Below are 18597 nucleotides of genomic sequence, written 5' to 3' on the forward strand. Positions count from 1 at the left end.
TCACGTCTGTACTACATGTCGTATGTTTTTTCCCTACCAAAATTTGCCCTTGGAAAATGTGTAAAGGCCATGAATAAAACTCGTGGAAAATATGAATTAATATTTTCAGGTTTTCATTATTCGCCACTCACGATACTCGTGGAGAAAAATATAATCTCCACGAGCATGTGTACGTCGGGAATTTGGATATTAAAGGGTATTTCCCGAATTTTTTGCGCATGAGGCGTAATTAATTTACATGAAGGTTCTTCGTGGCAAATAGCTTTAATTTATAATAAACAAGATTATCTTTTTCCACCAATGTTGTTCCCTGGGTAAAAGTGTAAATATTGTAGGTGCCACTAAGAGGCCAGGTCCCGTAGATAATGGAATTGAAAGCCTCATAACATTTCGCAACTTCAGGTACATTACTTTAGGTAAAAACCTGTTTCTTCTACTTCAATTTGGTGAGATTATGGCACATATACTACAAAATACAGTCCGATATATACAAATAACACAATCCCATAATTCAAGTTATGAATAAACATTCTTACTATTCCACTGTCCATTTACAACATGTTGGAAATACATTACAAAATGTTTACCAAATGGGAAGGACAAGAGGGCCGTGATTAGCATTTTGGCATATACTATATTCCATACAACAGAAACTTGAACCCATATTACAATGTTATTTACTTTCCCCCTCACACAACTTGGCTCAACATAATCTATCCATAATAGCATCATCAACATTCTGTGAACCTAATCTTCCCAGCTGAACAAATGACCTTGTTTCCTCTTGTCCACACATAAAAGATACTTGAGAAGAACCTGAATAAACATGTGTACAAATAGACTAGACTTAGCTATCAATAATCTTAGATTCACATTTCTTCAACAAATCTCAATGAATGCAACCTAGCCATAGCTATTGTGGTGTATATATATATACATCTTAGTATAATATATACTACCCCGGGATTTACAATATTTGGACCTCATGCATGTATATGGTAGTACATACATCAAGTTAAAGACTGGAAACCTACAATATTGAATGAATTTTCCATAACCATCATTGGGAAAATAAAACTGAGTTTATATTACCAACTCCATCCAATACATTTTTTCCATAGAAACTGTCACATTTCTATGATCATGTTATGTCACTTCCTGTAAACATGGTATACATTAAAGTACAAAACCATGTAGATGCCATATATAAGCTAGACATTCAAATCTCTAACCCTCAATGTATGTGCATGTTGTGTAAAGGCCAACTCAGAACATACCATACTCAACAATTAATTTTGACACAATGTTACAATTATACAAGTGCTCCTGATCATAAGCTCCACCCCATTGAAAACTTCATTCTTTTGGTATCTATCACAATACCAAAAGAAGCAACCAATCCATTTTCAGATTTCACCAATAATTCTAAACATGTATTCTTGTCCTTTTTCTCCCTCATATCCTATATACTTCTCATTTGAAAATATTTCATTAGATAAACACCCTGGTAACTGACCTAAGTAACAAAAATCCTTCAGGCTTGGCTGTGTCTAACACCATTAGATTCGACTCCTGACCAGACATTTTCTTGTATATTAACAACTGAACAATTGTATCCCAACTCTCCAACAAATGGTGCCTGCAGTATGATTTTCCCTATTCTTTTCCTGTCCCACAATCTTGAAGGTACAGAACTTCAATGATTGCGAGAGTTATTAAATATATAACTTACAATCATCTACCATTGCCTAATCTAGGAGAATGCTGTATTTTCACCCTCAGTTATCAAAACTCCCTAGGTTCTGCACAATCCTCATTTTAACTTTAACAAAACCAGATTACCACCAGTTCATGATCAATTTTAATCTAAATTCATATCAGCACATTGCCATCTTATTATAATCCAGATGTGAAGATGTATGATAGACGAATTATGAAAAACATTGTTTGGAATTATACTACCAGCCATGTGTATATTTTAATACACTTGGCTACAGCTATGATCAATAAAATTAAGGTACATTTGTTTGCATCCAGCTATTTATTCTCCCAAATTGCCCAGTCAAGTATGGATCTATTCACATATTATAAACAAACCTATATTATGCATGAAGAGATAGGTATAACAACATCTTGATATTAAGCTTATTCAATAAACACTAGTTATCGGAAAGAAACTATTTACCGGCACATAACCATTCTGCACATATCCAGTAATGCGTTGATAAATTCCATATTTGGTCATTTCCGTTTCAACTGTGACCCTTCAGTTGCCTTCCATCACATAACTGGAGTGTTTTTTAACCCTAATGGAGGCAGCTACCTTAATGCTCAACCATTGTAACCCTGCAACAAAAAAATACAAAGAAGTTCAACTTCCCGGATATGTTTCTTGAGTCAGATAATTAGCTTTTCAAAACTGCGCTACAAACCAGTAGGTAATAAGATCAGATATGAAAGTGACTGACTCACATTCTCAAAAAAATTGGACAGTTGCTTGAGTATCACCAAACCTGTAAAAGCTACTTCCAACTAGATTTAATAGTTATATATAGAGTAAACACAAAATAATGCTGATAAAATGCTATAAAACCCGACCCTTTCAATGCCAAAACACCCCAACCTTCCCATACAACCCATCAAAAAAGTTGGCATAAGTAAAACTGTCATCTCCCTATGGGGAACACAAAACACAAAATATCCCAAAACTGGCCGTGATCCAAAAAAGTTAGAACCAACTAAGAGATGCCTAAGCATCTCCTTGAGTCTCTTGTTGAGACTCCCTACTTGTCCCCAACTGTGATGATATCATATTCAGTTGTTTGTCATGCTCAGAAAAAGCATTTCTAAGAGCAGCCATATCACCCAAAATTCTCTCTAGTTGTGTCTTGTAATTGTCTGCACTATTCTTGATCCTTTCATTCTCCTCGGCCAAACGTATAAATGCCTTGTTCTTTTTCAGCGAAGGGCTGGGATCTGGAATGACTGAGTGGCCTAGCCCTTGTGCATAGCCTGATTTGAATCCTAACACCTCTTTGAAAACCTCGGCTGCAGCTTCATCGCCATTTTCTTCTGATTCTGCCTCATTCAACCGCTCTATCATAAGATTCTAAATTTCCACAAACAAAATTATTCAAACATTTCAGTGTATGAGGAATCAAACACGGATGTCATTAACTGAAAATAACACAGGATAAGTTAACTCACATAATTATGTTCAGCTGCAGCATTGATCCATTTACCCTTCTCCCTTGACCAATGTGTTTCTTTGTAAAATGCTATCATATTCGGTGCCTCCCCACTCTTCATGAACAAAATATATGTTAATTTTAGCTCAAGTACGGATTTACAAAATTACACAACCTATTTTAATGAAAGTTTGTCTTACTTTCTCTTCCAATATCCTGACAAAGGATTTCCTTCCCCCCGTATGCTTAACCTTCTGTTTTTTCCTATTATTAGTGTTTCTATTCGACTGTTCCTGAAATAATTCACAATAAATAAATTATTTCAGCTCTGATACAGCTTACAGTACATTAATCAACTCAAGCTATACAAAAACATCTATTAGACAATCAGGTATTATAGGCAGATTTATTCTAAATACTCAAAATCCCCTACTTCCTCCCCATCAATACAACTCAGGTTGTACCTTGAATGAGCTGCTGGCCCACCTTGAACATAGCCACTCCCAAACATGTGGCTCCACCGACGATTTTCGACCAGCTAGTGCCTCCTCGTGTGATCCATATTTCCTGTAGTGCTTGTGTAGTTCGTAATGGTATGCGTTGTACCTATTTATTTGGAAACATCCAAACATGCTCAATCATTTGCCATATCCTATCAATAAAATACTTGATAATTTGGGGTTGCTATCATCTAGATACGTGAATTTTTATATGGGAGTGTGGCTATCATCTATCACCCATGAACGGCTATGAGCACAAGAACTCAAGAAATCTGATGATTTCTAGCACTAACAGGGCAGATCTCCCTGTCCTGAGATATATAATCATGTAATTCCAAGTGTAAAACATTCATAAGCCTGATTCACATACCAAATAGCCTAAAGGGATAAACAATCCATCACATAAAAACTACTTGTCCTGCGTGATGCCACAAAACCACCAATCCAATTCAATTAAAGAAGCTGCAAGTGGGATTTTCACAATACGAAAAGTGCACAAAAATCGTACTAGGCCTCAAGAACCAGAGATACAGAAGCATAGAAATCTCTTCCTATAGGCGATAGAATTACCAAGGGAGAGAGAGAGAGGGAAATTTGAGAAGAGAAATTAAAATTAGGCAAATGAAATTAAGAGAGAGATTAACCTTTTTCCGTAGCTATTCAGCAATCAATAGCGTAGCCGTGAGTTGCGGCAACCATCCTACAGTGAGGTTCCACGGGGCGGCGAAACGAGAAACCACCACCGGCGTATTTGGTGAGATTATGCGGTGTTGAACGGGTCAATTTGGGCTAGGGATCTCTTGGGCACAGATTTAAGAGAGAGATGGAGATTTATTCCAGAAATTGAAGCAAAAACAAAGTCGGTGTGATTCTCTTGCCCGTTTGTGTCCTCAACTGGCGGTAGTGATTCTCTCCGGGGCCGTGAAAAGAGAAATTTTGGCCGGATTATCCCTCAGATTATCCGGTGTTGAAGGGCACGATTTGGGCGTTAGGGTTCTCTCGGGCGCAGGTTGAAGGCATCGATTTCTGGTGTGTTTAGTTTATATTGTTATGGGCAAAAATTAAAATAGACTAGAGGTAACAACGGCAAACTTATTAACACGAACACTATCTCCTCGCTTTAATAGGTGGCCATGACTTTTCATCCGTCGCACGTTTTTTGGTGATAAACGTCAAAACCTATTCTTCACGGAAGGGATTTGTCCCATTATCTAGTATTTCCCACAAGCGTTAGTCACGGAAAATAAAATCATCAAAAAAAACGCTTTTTCTTGTAGTGTATGGAGTCATGCTTTTGAATTTAAGCATTTCTTTGCTTATGTTGGATGACTTCTGAATTTAAGCATTTTTTGCTTTTGCTTATGTTGGATGGGTTGAAATTATAGAATTAAATGGGGTGCACAAAAAAATTATGTTGGCATGAGATTATAATTATTGAAATTCATCTTTTGTTAGATAACTCTCTTCTACAAAGGAATAATGTGGGAATTGGAAATCTATATGAAACACTAGAATCGGCAGACTCAAAAAGAAATAAAAAGAAAAAGAAATGAACAAATACAGAAAAATGGTAGCATTCTCAATTTGATTGCTTATTTACCACATTCTAACCAGATTTGATGAGAGCCTCATGTTTCCAAACTATCAGTATTGTCGTGCATTACTTTTTGAAAAGTGAGTTTTGAGAAGGCAACTAACATACTTAACAGGTGACAGGCATTTATTTGTAACAGGCAAATGGTGACTAGTAAATTACAAAATTATTCAAGGCATTACAATCTGCCCAAATTACCAAACTAGCTAAAGTAGTAGCTAGAAATGAGAGAGAGACATATCAGCTAACCTGGAAATCTCCACCGATCATTTTATCTAACAACAGTTTTATGTTATTTTCAGAGAGACGTCCTCTTTTGCTGGAAACTTCTGGTTTCATTATCTCATGATCTAGAGGACTAGTATTTAGATATCTTTGGTGGCTGTCTCCAGCACAGTCTGTTTTAGTTCAGTCTTTTCTACTGTGTTCAAACCACAGCAGGTGGATCATAACAATCCGTTTGCTATATGAAAATCTTGAAAAAAATACCCATCTATTAATTCTTCTGCTGGGTATTAGTTGATGGTATAATAGAAAGGTATGGTGCCAAAACCTGGTCATGATCTTTCTGGGTTCTGGGCAATGGTGCTTGCTACTTTCAAATTTTCGTAATCTTTGCCTAACATTCTCTAATTCTTTCTTCTTTTCACAAAGTCCCACTTACATTGCAAATTATATTGCAACAACCAATATAAATATTGGCTCAATTTTCATGAATATTTCTCCAAATCTTACAGCCTGGTTATGGTCCAAGAAGCCAATCTTTATAAGTTATGACACAGGGCAAGGAGACAATAGATCTTTTTAAGTCACAGCATGGATATGGTCCAAGAATTAGTTTCACAAAGTCCCACTTACAGCCTCGATACTACTAAACAGAAAACATCAACTACCATAAGCCCCAAACCGTCATTCTCATCTTAGTTCTTACATAGAGACCATAAAAAAACTGAAATGAAAAAAAGGAAAAAAGAAAAAAAGAAAAAAAAATGATGCAGATTGGTAAATATAATTCAATAGAAAAAACACGACTTACACTCTCAACCACATCTACTAGCTGCAATTAAAGGGATTACTGTTCGGAATATTGACTTGACAGAGTCTGTCACTCTCTCCATCAACAAGCAGAGTATTAAGTTTCTTTCAGCACTGGAATCATGCCCACTAGTCGATATTCTTTTAGACACTCCAAATCCTTCCGGTTTACTTTGTGTAGTATTCAGTAACATTTACTTGAGTTCCAAATATCATATCAATCCTTGGTTCTTCAACCTTTTGATTCCCAGAATACTGAGATCCAGCTTGTTTTTGTTGGTCCACATTAAGCAAAACATGATTTATTTAAAATCCGTTAAGCATACCATAAAACAATTGATATTAAAAAGAGTTTATAAAACAATGCCATTAAAAATTCAATAATTAATATCTAACCTCTTGGAGTGTCAGGATCATCAATGTCATGTTCTTCTTCGGAAAATATCAATCGACATGAGTCCATCTTGATTGTAGTTACAAAATAAAATAATAATAAAAATATATAAACAACTATATTGGGTGGCTTCCAAACAAAAACAATATTTCGGACGTGGCTCCCAAATGAAAACAACATATAAACCACTGTGCCTCTCAAAAAAACAGTTCTATACAAAACCGAAATTAAAAACTCGTATTATATGGTTTCATACTAGAACACACTTCAGACTTAAGACATAAAACGCACTTCAGACTAGAGCACACTTTAGACTAGAACTCAAATACATACTTCAGACTCGAAAACAAATACAAGGCAATAACATAAAAAAAAATGAAATGCAAGGCCATAACACGACTGGGAAGGTGCAAGTAAAGGTGATAACAAAAGCTGATAAATAACAAAGGATGCATAACAAATTAGAACTCTTTTATTTCAGTTTTGTACAGATATGAGATACAGAATGTGTACAAATGCCATTTTTGCTAATATTTCCCACCTTCGTGTAAAAGGAATGTGTAAAAAATTTTGTTCCCATTCTATCTTGTGTATACCTACCGGCGAGGGCTTCAGAGTGACTGTAACTTCGGGCAACGTTAGAGACGATGCGGCGATTACAAACAGAAAAATAAATAAATAAACGGGAAACTAGAGAATGGAAGTGGAAAACTTGGAAAAAAGAATGTCACAGAAAGAGAGAGAGAGAGTTACCCATGGCCGACGTTGAGTTGCTGAAGAAGACTTGCAAGGACGTTGGGCGGGAATGAAAACATGTGAAATGGAAATTGCTGGGACTCTACAGACAGGATGGCATGGCAATAACAGACATTCTACTCACTTTCTGGAGGAAAAAAAAAAAAGACTAATTAGTGTGTAGGATTTCTGTGTATCTCTATCGGCTCCCTAAATTAAAAATGTTCATGCTTCTGTCGCTTTTTTATAAGCCAAGTCCCATCCTATAGCTTGGTCCTCGCTTCTCCGAGGGAAGATGGAGACACTATTCTTCACTGTGCCATTGCTGGAGCTATTTTGATGAGTAAAATAGTCTTCAGCAATGGCACAACGAAGAATAGCATCACCATCCTCGCTTCCTCAGGGAATATTCATTGCCATTCTCGGTGCCACAGATTTCGTGAAGACGAAGGACAGCTTCCTCTTTACCATAGAGCGCTTCCAAGAAAAAGATAAAGGGTCTCACAGCCCGGATCATTACAAGCTCTCACCAATGATGAATCAACTTCCGCAATGCATTGACACATTTCACATTATTGATGCAACATAATCGAGAGCTTCTTTGCCTAGCTGTTTGATCGGAATTAAATTAATTGCACAAGGACTTTAAGATCTCTCTTTTTTGCAAGTGGAGACACACTTGTAATGCAGTGTCTCCCGAGTTGTTGATCATCTAGAACTTCTGAGGCCGCAGTTCTTGAACAACTTTTTCAAGAAGATATCAAAGCTCTCTATGATTCGCTCTGTGGTGGATGCCATTTTGTTTCCTCATCCTCCCATCGTTGGATCGAGGAAGGCCAGACAAAATGGATAGATAGGAGGTGGTGATACTGGGATTTATAGATATAGATTGATCAATATATATAGTAGAAAGGAGCCCTGCACGGGCTGCATTACTGCACCGCCACATGAGAACAGAGACAAGCGCGAGCACTTACACCCATCAAAAGAAAAGCATATTCCACGTCATCTATTTGTTGCTTGCAGATTTAGAGATCCTTGTCTTCAAGCTCAAACCATTGTGCCAAAAACGCATCTCCAATCCCAATGCAGATGTCATATAAAGAAAAAGGGCAAAAGAATTCGGCGGCCTTAAAATGATTCGATTGATCTACACCTGCCAATATCAAAGAAATAAACCCAGAACTTGGCTTGTTACCACAAGACTTGTTATATATTTGGGCCGATTATTTTCTCATTCACATTCTTTTCACCTTAGTTTAATGCCTGGTTACTTCTTCATCTAATATTTATAATTTTTTTAAATTTCTATATAAAATATAATAAATAATTTAATATTTTCAAAATTTAAAATAAAACTTATAGATTTCATCTAATCTAATTTTTATAATTTTTTTAAATTTTTATATAAAATATAATAAATAATTCCATTTTTTCAAAATTTAAAATAAAACTTATATTAAAAAATTATATTATAATAATATTTTATTTAACTTTCAATTTTTACCTTATTTTATTTCATCTGTAACTAAACAAAGTGTAAGTTTCCCTCTGAAGAAACGAATTCCAATCTCACTCTAAAAAGAGAGAGGACATCGAATATTGGATCTACTTTAAAGTGGGATCGTAATCGTCTCGTTTATTTTCTATTGTTTCTTCAGCTCTATTGCTTAACCACTAGGGTCCTTACTGTTCATTTCTTGGTCGGTTCGTGGCAGCAAAATACAAATCTAAAAAGCATTACTTCTTGAAAAAAAAGCATTTGGGGGAATTCCCGGACGATATTTTAAGGAAAAGAGAAATGAAGCAGATTGATCGTAGCCTTTATTCAACATTTGTTTTTGCTTAATTTTTGGGTTTTATGTAGGTTTGACTTTCTAAAATAGATAAATGTTTAGTTTACAAAGCTATTTTGTAAAAATAAATTTATAAATTATTGTGGCATATCAACTTTTAAAATTTTGTTATTCTATAAAATAGATCTAATATATTACATTTTATCAAATCAGTTTGTGAACTTTATTTCTTTGAAATCTTATTCGTGATTTAACTCTTCCAAGAAACCAAGTCCCAACAGTGCCCTAGTAAGTGCCTCATACATCAAGATCTCTTTAAAATTTTATTCAAATTTGAGTGTCTCAAGTGTAAGAAAGACATATTAGCCATGGTTTGGATAGAGATACTTCTATCTCATCTCTTCTTATCACATTTCATCTCATTCCATCTCAATATCCAAATACTATAAACATAAACTCTTTTCAATTTTAAATACTATTTAATTTTTTCATTTAATCATTACCTAATTATTATAATTTTTTCAAATTTCAAAACAAAATATAAAAAACAACTCAACATTTTCAAATCTTAAAACAAAAATAATATTATTATATTCTAACAATATTTTAATTTTGAAAAATGCTTGGGCCAACGAAAGGTGGTCCTCAAATATTCCCGATGCCTTTTTTTCTTTTACTTAGTGATTAAAAAAGTATTTTTATAATGATATTGTGAATTTTTAACAAATATTTAATGATATAAAAATGTAAGAAAAAAATAAAAAATAAAAAATGGCCAAATGGCCTTATCAAAAGACTCTCTCGGACTAAACTCTTGGTTGGTGTATAACCGTCCTTTTAACTTTATAACATTTTATTCTACTTATTCTATCCCATTTTTTAAAATTCTATAAAATATTTTAACTCAAATTATTTCTAACTTATTTCATTTTAACTTAAATATTTCATTACTATTCATAAACTATCTCAACTCATTTAATCTCAACTTACAATTCAAACTAGGCCTTATGGACTTTAACACATTTATTCAACATTTATGTTAAGTGAAAAGTCTACATGGGCAATATTAATAAATATTATAAGGGTCACTTAATTTATTTATCCCTCTCGTTTTAAAGTCCTGAAAAATATTTATAGGTCTAAAGTATGATGGTAAGTATCTTACCTTTTCTTACCGTGAATGATTATTTAAAAAATTAAATGTAAAAAAAATTAAAATAAATAAATAAATAAAGGTTCTTTGTTAAGCAATGCCTATTTAATAAAGGAAAATGTTAGTATGTCTCATAAATTTGTCCTCTCATTTCGATCTTTTTTTTATTTTTTATTTTTTATTTTTTTAATTTGGCTTAATGGTTAAGGAAGTGACTTTTAGAGTATTTGGACAAATTTGGCAGCTAGGATGAGATACACACACTACAAGAAAAATAGCCTTTTACAGCGCTAAAAACAGTTGCAAAAGATTCCAAAAATCGCTGAAAATTCTTATCTCATCTCATCATTATAATTTTTTTAAAATTTTTACATAAAATATAATAAATAATTCGATTTCAAATCCCAATTCAACATTTTCAAATCTCAAAACAAGAATAATATGAAAAAATAATATTTTATTCAATTTTTAACTTTCATTTAAAATTAAAAATTATAATCTCACCATCTAAACTTACCCTTAGTGTATTTTTTTTATTTTTTAAAAATATTATAGATGTTTAAAAAAATTTGAAAAAGAAAAGAATAAAAAAATTAAATGTAAAATTTATACTAGTGAGCATGTCCAACGGTCAAAACTGGACGGGCACTCTTCAATAAAACTATAAAAGAATATTGCTCAAACTGAAAACGGGGATTACCGTCGATTTATGGGCTGCAGTGTCTTGGTTTCAATGGTTTACAACTAGTAAACTGAAGGTAATCCTTTTACAGCAGAAGCATATGCACTGATGCTAGCAGTATTGTTCAGCCAAGATGAAGGAATTAAACAGCTTTTCATAGAAGGTGATGCTCTTCAGGTACTGAAAAATGTTAATAAGCCTGCTACAGACTGGAACCAAGGAGGTTTACTGATTGAAGATGCAAGAAATATGTCTAATTCCTTTGTTCTATGGTCTGTTGGTCAGTTAACAAGGCTGCTCATAAATATATCGGATCCAAAAGTGCTTGGTTATATATTATACCCCAAGAATGTAAATAGTATAACTGTCATAACCAAGATTTTTGCAGTCCAAAATCCAACCTATTGTGAAGCCCAAACCCAGCCCATATAAACTCTCTCCAAACCCTAAATTATTTTTCCTTTCTTTTTCCCATATCCTGCCAGCACCCATAACAGGAGTTTTAACGGGCGGGCAAGCGGGTAGATGAGTTTTAAAACCAAAAGTGGATGAGGTCTGTAACACTCCCACGTGAAAAATGCTCCTTTTAATTTAAAATCAAAACAAACTTAAATTAAAATTTACCAATTCGTTTTAAAAATAAAATTTAAAAAAAATAATAAAAAAAACAGGGTAGGAAACCTCGCGACAAATCACCAAGATCCTGGGCCGACCTGGCCACCACAATCAGGCCACCTTGTGGTTGCCTTGCGTCTAGTAGGCTATTGGGCCTTCATCACCACATGACGACCAAACCCAACCACCCGTGATGGCCTGAGCTTTGCTCCCACATATCGACTGTCCAAAAATCAAGTCTAGCTTTCGCCACCCCTGCTTAGATTTATTTTTTCATTCTAGTATATTTTTTTTTCTTTTAAGGAGAAATATATAGTTTTAATTTATTTTAATACTAAAGTAAAAAAAAAAAAATGAGATTATTTTCCATGTTGCAATGTTAGAGTATTTTCAATAACTTATGTATAGTATAAAAAATATAAATTATTTGAAGAATTTTTCATAAAATGAGTTCCATCTGATTATATAAAAAATCTATAAAATACATTTTGCTATGGTAACCCGCTATATGTCGCGTTGTTCATTCTTCAAATAAATTTTTTTGCTATTTATACTCCATTTACTCCTTCATTTTCTTTATTTTTTTTTTAACATTTCAATATAAATTCTTTTTATTTTTCATCATTTAAAACACATCTATTTTATTTTTTCTAAAAATATCTTGAAAATATTATTTATCCAATTTTTTCATATCTTGATTTTATTTTTAATTTTTATTTGGCTTATATATTTTTATTTTGTGTGTATAATAATATATTGAAATATAAAAAATATATGGATATTACAAATTTATTGGTATAAAGGAAATGTTTAAAAAGAATAAAAAATATTATTTAAATGATATGAAAATAAATAAATAAGCTGATATATAATATATTGTAAAAGTTAATATATAAAATAGAAAAATTGAAGGTTAATGGTGTATTTTAAAAGATAAAATAAATAAACCATTGTGGATAGGGTGCTCGATTTAAAAGCTGTCATGGCGCAATGTGCTAATTTCTAAAGAAAGCACGAGGGACAAATCTAGATCGAGGTAAATTCTATGGTGTTATTGACTAAATTACCCTATATTTTTATCAAGTACTGTGATATAATTATCGGAAGATATGTAGAAATAAAAAGAAGCTAGGATTATAATTTTGGAGGGCTGGGTAGTTGCAGGTCGGAATAATTTATTTAATTGAATTTATTTAGGAACACCTTTAGGTAAGTGACAAAATAAATGAATAATGTTACACATAATAATGAATAATGGTGTATTTTAATATTATTTTTGAACGCAGACAAATTATGTAGAATTACACATTCAAATAAAAAAAAACTTTATTATTATTATTTATGTTTGTAAATGGATTATAAAAGAGTTGTATTAATATTATTATTTGAAATGAAAAAACAAGTGAGTTCAAAATAACAATAAAAAAAAGTAAATACAAAACCCAAAGAAAATATGTCTTTTATAAAAGTAACACGACTAAAAGGTTCAGATAAAGTTTTTAATTAAAAGTGTATAAACAAAGCAGAAAATCTATTTTTAAGTTAGGGGTCGCAATATATGATATGATTCATAAATATAATATGAATATGATACGAAATAAGTGAGTTTGTGTTTGATAAAAATGAATTTAGTTCCAAATGAGTCAACCTATTAAGACACGATTAATAATACTAACCTTTAATCAACGCTCATACACCAATAAGTTTTATTTTTAAATTTTATAAATGTTTAGTCTAAATGTATTTTTTCGTTGTTGGAAATGTATGATATAAATATTAGTATTAGACTATGTTATATATCAAGTTATTAATTTTTTTTTGTTAATATGTAATTTTATTTTATCAAAATATTAGTTTTTGTTTATATTATTGGTTTAGATATTAAAAAAAAAAAATAGCTTATCATGAATCTAATTGTTATTATAAATTATTTACATAGTTATCCTTGTATAATGTACAAAATTGTATTAATAGATAATGCTAAGGTGTTTACCAAATGTGTACACTAATACAAACGCATTTTTTATTTATATTTTTAGATATTTTTTAACAATCTTAACAGTTAAGAAAAAATAAATAATATATATATAAATTTACTAATAGTTACTTTTTTAACCATTAAGAAAAAATAAAAAAATAAAAATATAAGTGGTCACATTTCGTAGGCATATTTAGTAGTCATATTATCATTGTCCTATATTAATTAGGTTAAAATAAATAAATAAATAGGTCAACTTTTTTTTTAAAAAAAAGGGGTTAAATCGGCCGTGTTCATGTTAACTCAATAAAAGTCATTACTAATTGAATCGTGTCATGTTAAGGGAAAAAAAAAGGAAAAAAAAGTGAATCGTATCATGTCTCCCGTTAATTAAATGGGTTGGCTTTGGATCAACTCAACTAGCCTAATATTCTTGACTTGATAAGAATATGAATATGATCAACGAACACAAATTTTCACCTATATCTTAAGCTGATGAATATACCTATTAAAGTATTTACATGCTATAATTTGATTTGAAATATAATTTTGAAAATATAGATCTTACAAATCAAATCTTATAATTTAAGAGATGTAAATAGATAATGATGGTAAAGATTTCACAATAAATCACAAATCAGAAGAGAATAAACGGTATTATAATTTAAATTACTAACAATGACCAATCCTTTTTTTTTTTTTTTTTTGTCATCTCTCTCCCTTGGCAGAAGTCCTGCTACAAATTGGGATGGAGGGACACCTCTCTCCCATCCCATCCCAAAGAAAATATATGAGTAGACACATTTAATAGACATATTTAATAGTCATACTATCTTATATTAATTAGGTTAAAAAATAAATATACGGGTCAATTTTTTTTTTTTAAATGGGTTAGATCGCCCGTGTCCATGTTAACTCAATAAAAATTATTACTAAGTGAATCATGTCATGTCTCCCATTAATTAAATGGGTTGGCTTTGCATTAACTTAACTAGCCTAATATTCTTGACTTGATTCGAATATAAATACAATCCATGAACATAAATTTTCACCTATATCTTAAGACGGTGAGTAGAATATATCTATTATAGTACTTATATGTCATAATCTGATTTGAAATATAATTTTTAAAATGTAAATCTTATAAATCAAATCTTATAATTTAAAAAATGTAAATAGATAATGATGGCAAAGATTTCACAAGATAAATCACAAATCAAACAGAATAAACGGTATTATAATTTAAATTATTAACACCGACGGATCCCTTTTTTTTCTTTTTGGGCAGAAGTCCCGCTGCAAATTCGGGGGGAGGGCACCTCTCTCTTGTTCCATCCCAAAGAAAATATGCATTTAAAACGTGTATTGCTCTTAGAATAATTCCCGAGAGAATGATGGTCGTTTTTGCGTAAATAAGTTTTTTGAAATTAGAATGGAAAAGTTCTTTTTCTATTACTATCTCAAGAAAGATTAAAAAATTAATAAAAATTTTATATACAGTCATTTTTATAAATTTTGTTATGCACTCCAGTAATATGATTGGTTATATATTAAAAATAAATAAATTTAATTAATTATATCAATAAAATATATAAAAAATATGTAAAAATAACTGTATATAATATTATTAAAAAATTAATCATTTTTATATATTACAAATAGCTTATTAGAAAACTTAATAACGAAGTTTTGATTTTGATTTTTTAAATTAAATTATGTTGGAAAGTGGGAATAGGTCCCACAAAGAAGTTGGGGCTGGAAAGGAATTTGATCCAAAGTATATAAACTTCACCATATTCTCTTGCAAAGAGAGCATCAGCAAATGTAACATCATCCTTCTCCTCCGCCCTAAAAGACTTGCAAAGACGGCTCTGGAACTTTTGGGTTCCTTTGCTTCTCATCACAAATCACAGTCCACGTGTCACTCTCTCCTCGAACCCCTACGTGGGTGCGAGATTCATCGCGAACTTTCTCATTTCCCTCAAACAAAAAAACCCCGCCCTTCATAATCCCCTTCCGCCCTACCTACCCTTCTCCAATTCTTTAGACCCGACTTTCCGGAGAATCTCACACGAGAAAGCACTCGGTTTGATTTTGAATTTTGGTGTTTCTTTTGTTTTGTGGGAAATTTGGTGATTTGTTCAGCCAAGAAGATGTGGAGCCAGCCTTACCGGAAGACTGACTTGGAGGCCGGAGCGAGGCCTCTTTACCCAATGATGCTGGAGAGTCCGGAACTCCGGTGGGCCTTCATCCGCAAAATTTACTCGATAATCACCATCCAACTGCTCGCCACCATCGCTGTCGCCGCCGTGGTCGTTTCGGTTCACCCGATCGCATACTTCTTCGTCAGCACTGGGGCCGGTCTCGCTCTCTACATCGTAATCATCATCCTGCCCTTCCTCGGTATGTTATTACTTATGCTTTCCGAAATTAATCTCCTTTTTTCTGTAAGTAATTGTTTGTGTTCTGCTATTATAAATTTTCTTGTTTTGATATCGTTTGTGATTGTGGGGGAAATGTGGCAGTATTGTGTCCGTTATTCTACTACCACCAGAAGCATCCGCTGAATTACCTCCTCCTCGGAATTTTCACCGTTTCTCTTGCTTTTGTGGTGGGATTGACTTGTGCATTTACAAGTGGTAAGAGATTCAATTTCATTTTCCAAGTTGGAAGTGCTATAATTTGTTTAGGAATCGTAAATACCTTGGTTTCGGATATGGGCTTTCTTTGTTTATGTTATGCTTCATATCCATTTAGATTTCGGGGTAGTTACTGACATAGGGTCTGCCACATTAACTTGCTAATACTGGCTTCGTATCCTTCTCTGGTATTTGGGTCTTTAACTAAAACGAACTTTTGGGTTGGAATTCTAATCAAGTAAATGAGGAATGCCCTATGGTTTAGAAAGGGAGGAAGAGCACCTTTGCAAACCCAGAAAGCGATAAATTAGGGAGAAACTTCTTAGTTGGTTTTTGAGTAGTTGCTTTATTTATTTATTTTTTCATCGTGGTTGTTAGCATACATGTATTAGCTTGCAATATTCGTGTTAGAGATTAGTATAAAATAGATGAGGCTCTTCAATGTGAGCGAAAGCTGCATGTTATGACATATTCCCTGTAAAGAATTTTCGTCTTGAAAGATTGGCATCTAGCTTAGCGTATGGGGTATGAGTTCTTTTACCTTACTTTTAGGTCAGTATTTAAGTACACTGTTTACTGATTCTAGTCTTAAAAAATTCAAAACACATTTATTTCTTTATGTTAGTTGATGCGGTAACATCAGTAGGACAGATTTGCAAATAGATTTTTTCTATGCAGCATTTTTTTTTCTCTGAGCTTTTGATGTTTGTTTTTTCCACCGGGAACAGGGAAGATTATTTTGGAATCCGTCATTCTGACGGCTGTTGTAGTTGTGAGTCTTACTCTCTACACATTCTGGGCGGCAAGGAGGGGCCATGATTTCAGCTTTCTTGGCCCCTTCTTGTTTGGTGCTGTGCTTATTCTCATAGTGTACGCAATGATTCAGGTATGCTGATTTTGATCATTTACAACTGCAGGTCGAACTTGTATTTGTTGCGCTCAAAAAAAAAAAAAAAAGAACCTTGTATTTGTTGCAGATTTGGTTTGCTAACTGTGGATTGACATTTCTATATATGGTTGCAGATTCTATTTCCGCTTGGCAAGATTTCCGTGACGATATATGGATGCTTAGCATCGCTTATATTTTGTGGTTACATAATTTACGACACTGATAATTTGATCAAACGGTACTCCTATGATGAATACATCTGGGCTGCAGTCTCCTTGTATTTGGATATCATCAACCTCTTCCTCTCGATTCTAACTATTTTCAGGGCTACCGATTGATGGAAGAGGATCTTTGCTGGGATCTCTCTCTGCTTCTGCTTATATTTTTTGGGATTAAAGAACAAAATTCTTGTTAGTAAATGTTTTATTTTTCACCTTTTCACCTGCATAACTGAGTGTCATCAATTCTGTAAGCTACACTCATTCTGTAATTATGCTGATAAATAGATGATTTTTAGTTTGGTTCTGTTCGCTTAAATTATTATTACTTTTTTTTTTAAATGAAATTGAATTTCATTGATAATAGAACACGTTACATAAATCACTTAATACAGTGGATTGAATACATTGAAGAATTTCTTCCAATGTATACTTGTCTTCATCAAGTTCAAGCCCAACTCTTGCCAATATATAAGTTGTCATATTAGCCTTTCTATTTGTATAAACAACAGACCATAATCTTAGAGCTGTTAATACACATCTTGCGTCTGCAATAAGTAAGCCACCTAAATTCAAATCTGTAGCAACCTTGTTAACCATAGAGACAACTTGCAGAGCATCTTTTTCAAGGATAAACTTGGACCAGAAATACTTTTTGCAGTTGGTAGATGTAGTCGGCGTGCAGTCGACTGTAAAAAAGTAAATTAATACGGGACCTATATGAAAAAAAAATTATTTTTATAATTTTTTTTATTCATGTAGGTCTCTCTGAATATAAAAAAAAAATTTTATAATTTTTTTTATTCATTCCGTATAGCCGACTGCACGCCAACTGCATTTCCCGATTGTATGTAGCAAAGCCCAACTTGGACAGTCTTATTTCTTTGCAAAAAATGGTAGCTAACAGGAAATCATAGTCTTAAGCAAATAATGAGTTATCATTCATTAATCTAGGAGCTTGTAATGTGTCAATCACCTGCCCTTGGAAGTCTCTAGCAATCACACCAATTCACTCAGTCAATTTCACAATAATACCAATCCTTCCCTTAGTCAATTTTGTTGCAGCATCCCAATTTACTTAATAAATTTCCTCAATTGGTTTCTGCCATGTCATTTGTATTTGTGGTTTCACACTTTTGTTTAATGCTGAACTTACATGGTAATTAGCATTTCTATAATCC

General features: G+C 32.8%; 1 protein-coding gene and 1 long non-coding RNA gene across 2 annotated transcripts; one reads left to right on the forward strand and one right to left on the reverse strand.

Moving 5' to 3' along the window:
- Positions 1 to 6105: 6105 nt before the first annotated feature.
- LOC122315169 lies at positions 6106 to 8482 on the reverse strand. The gene is made up of 2 exons (XR_006243955.1): positions 7465 to 8482; positions 6106 to 7337 (listed from the first exon to the last, which is right to left on the reverse strand). It is a non-coding gene; the product is annotated as an uncharacterized LOC122315169 (long non-coding RNA).
- Positions 8483 to 15479: 6997 nt separating this feature from the next.
- Positions 15480 to 17735, forward strand: LOC122317534 (protein LIFEGUARD 2). The gene is made up of 4 exons (XM_043134664.1): positions 15480 to 16073; positions 16196 to 16309; positions 17038 to 17195; positions 17333 to 17735. Exons 1-4 carry the CDS (start codon positions 15824 to 15826, stop codon positions 17534 to 17536), a joined length of 726 nt encoding a protein of 241 aa, XP_042990598.1. The 5' UTR covers positions 15480 to 15823; the 3' UTR covers positions 17537 to 17735.
- The last annotated feature ends 862 nt before the right edge of the window (positions 17736 to 18597 follow it).

The sequence above is a fragment of the Carya illinoinensis genome, chromosome 7 (assembly GCF_018687715.1).
Source record: "Carya illinoinensis cultivar Pawnee chromosome 7, C.illinoinensisPawnee_v1, whole genome shotgun sequence".
Classification (NCBI taxonomy): Eukaryota; Viridiplantae; Streptophyta; class Magnoliopsida; order Fagales; family Juglandaceae; genus Carya; species Carya illinoinensis.

Excerpts from the sequence above, each read along its gene's own strand:
- LOC122317534 (XM_043134664.1), top strand. The coding sequence starts at position 15,824 with ATGTGGAGCCAGCCTTACCGGAAGACTGACTTGGAGGCCGGAGCGAGG. Across the intron at positions 16,074-16,195 it reads CATCATCCTGCCCTTCCTCG|TATTGTGTCCGTTATTCTAC; the intron begins GTATGTTATTAC and ends GAAATGTGGCAG. Across the intron at positions 16,310-17,037 it reads GACTTGTGCATTTACAAGTG|GGAAGATTATTTTGGAATCC; the intron begins GTAAGAGATTCA and ends CACCGGGAACAG.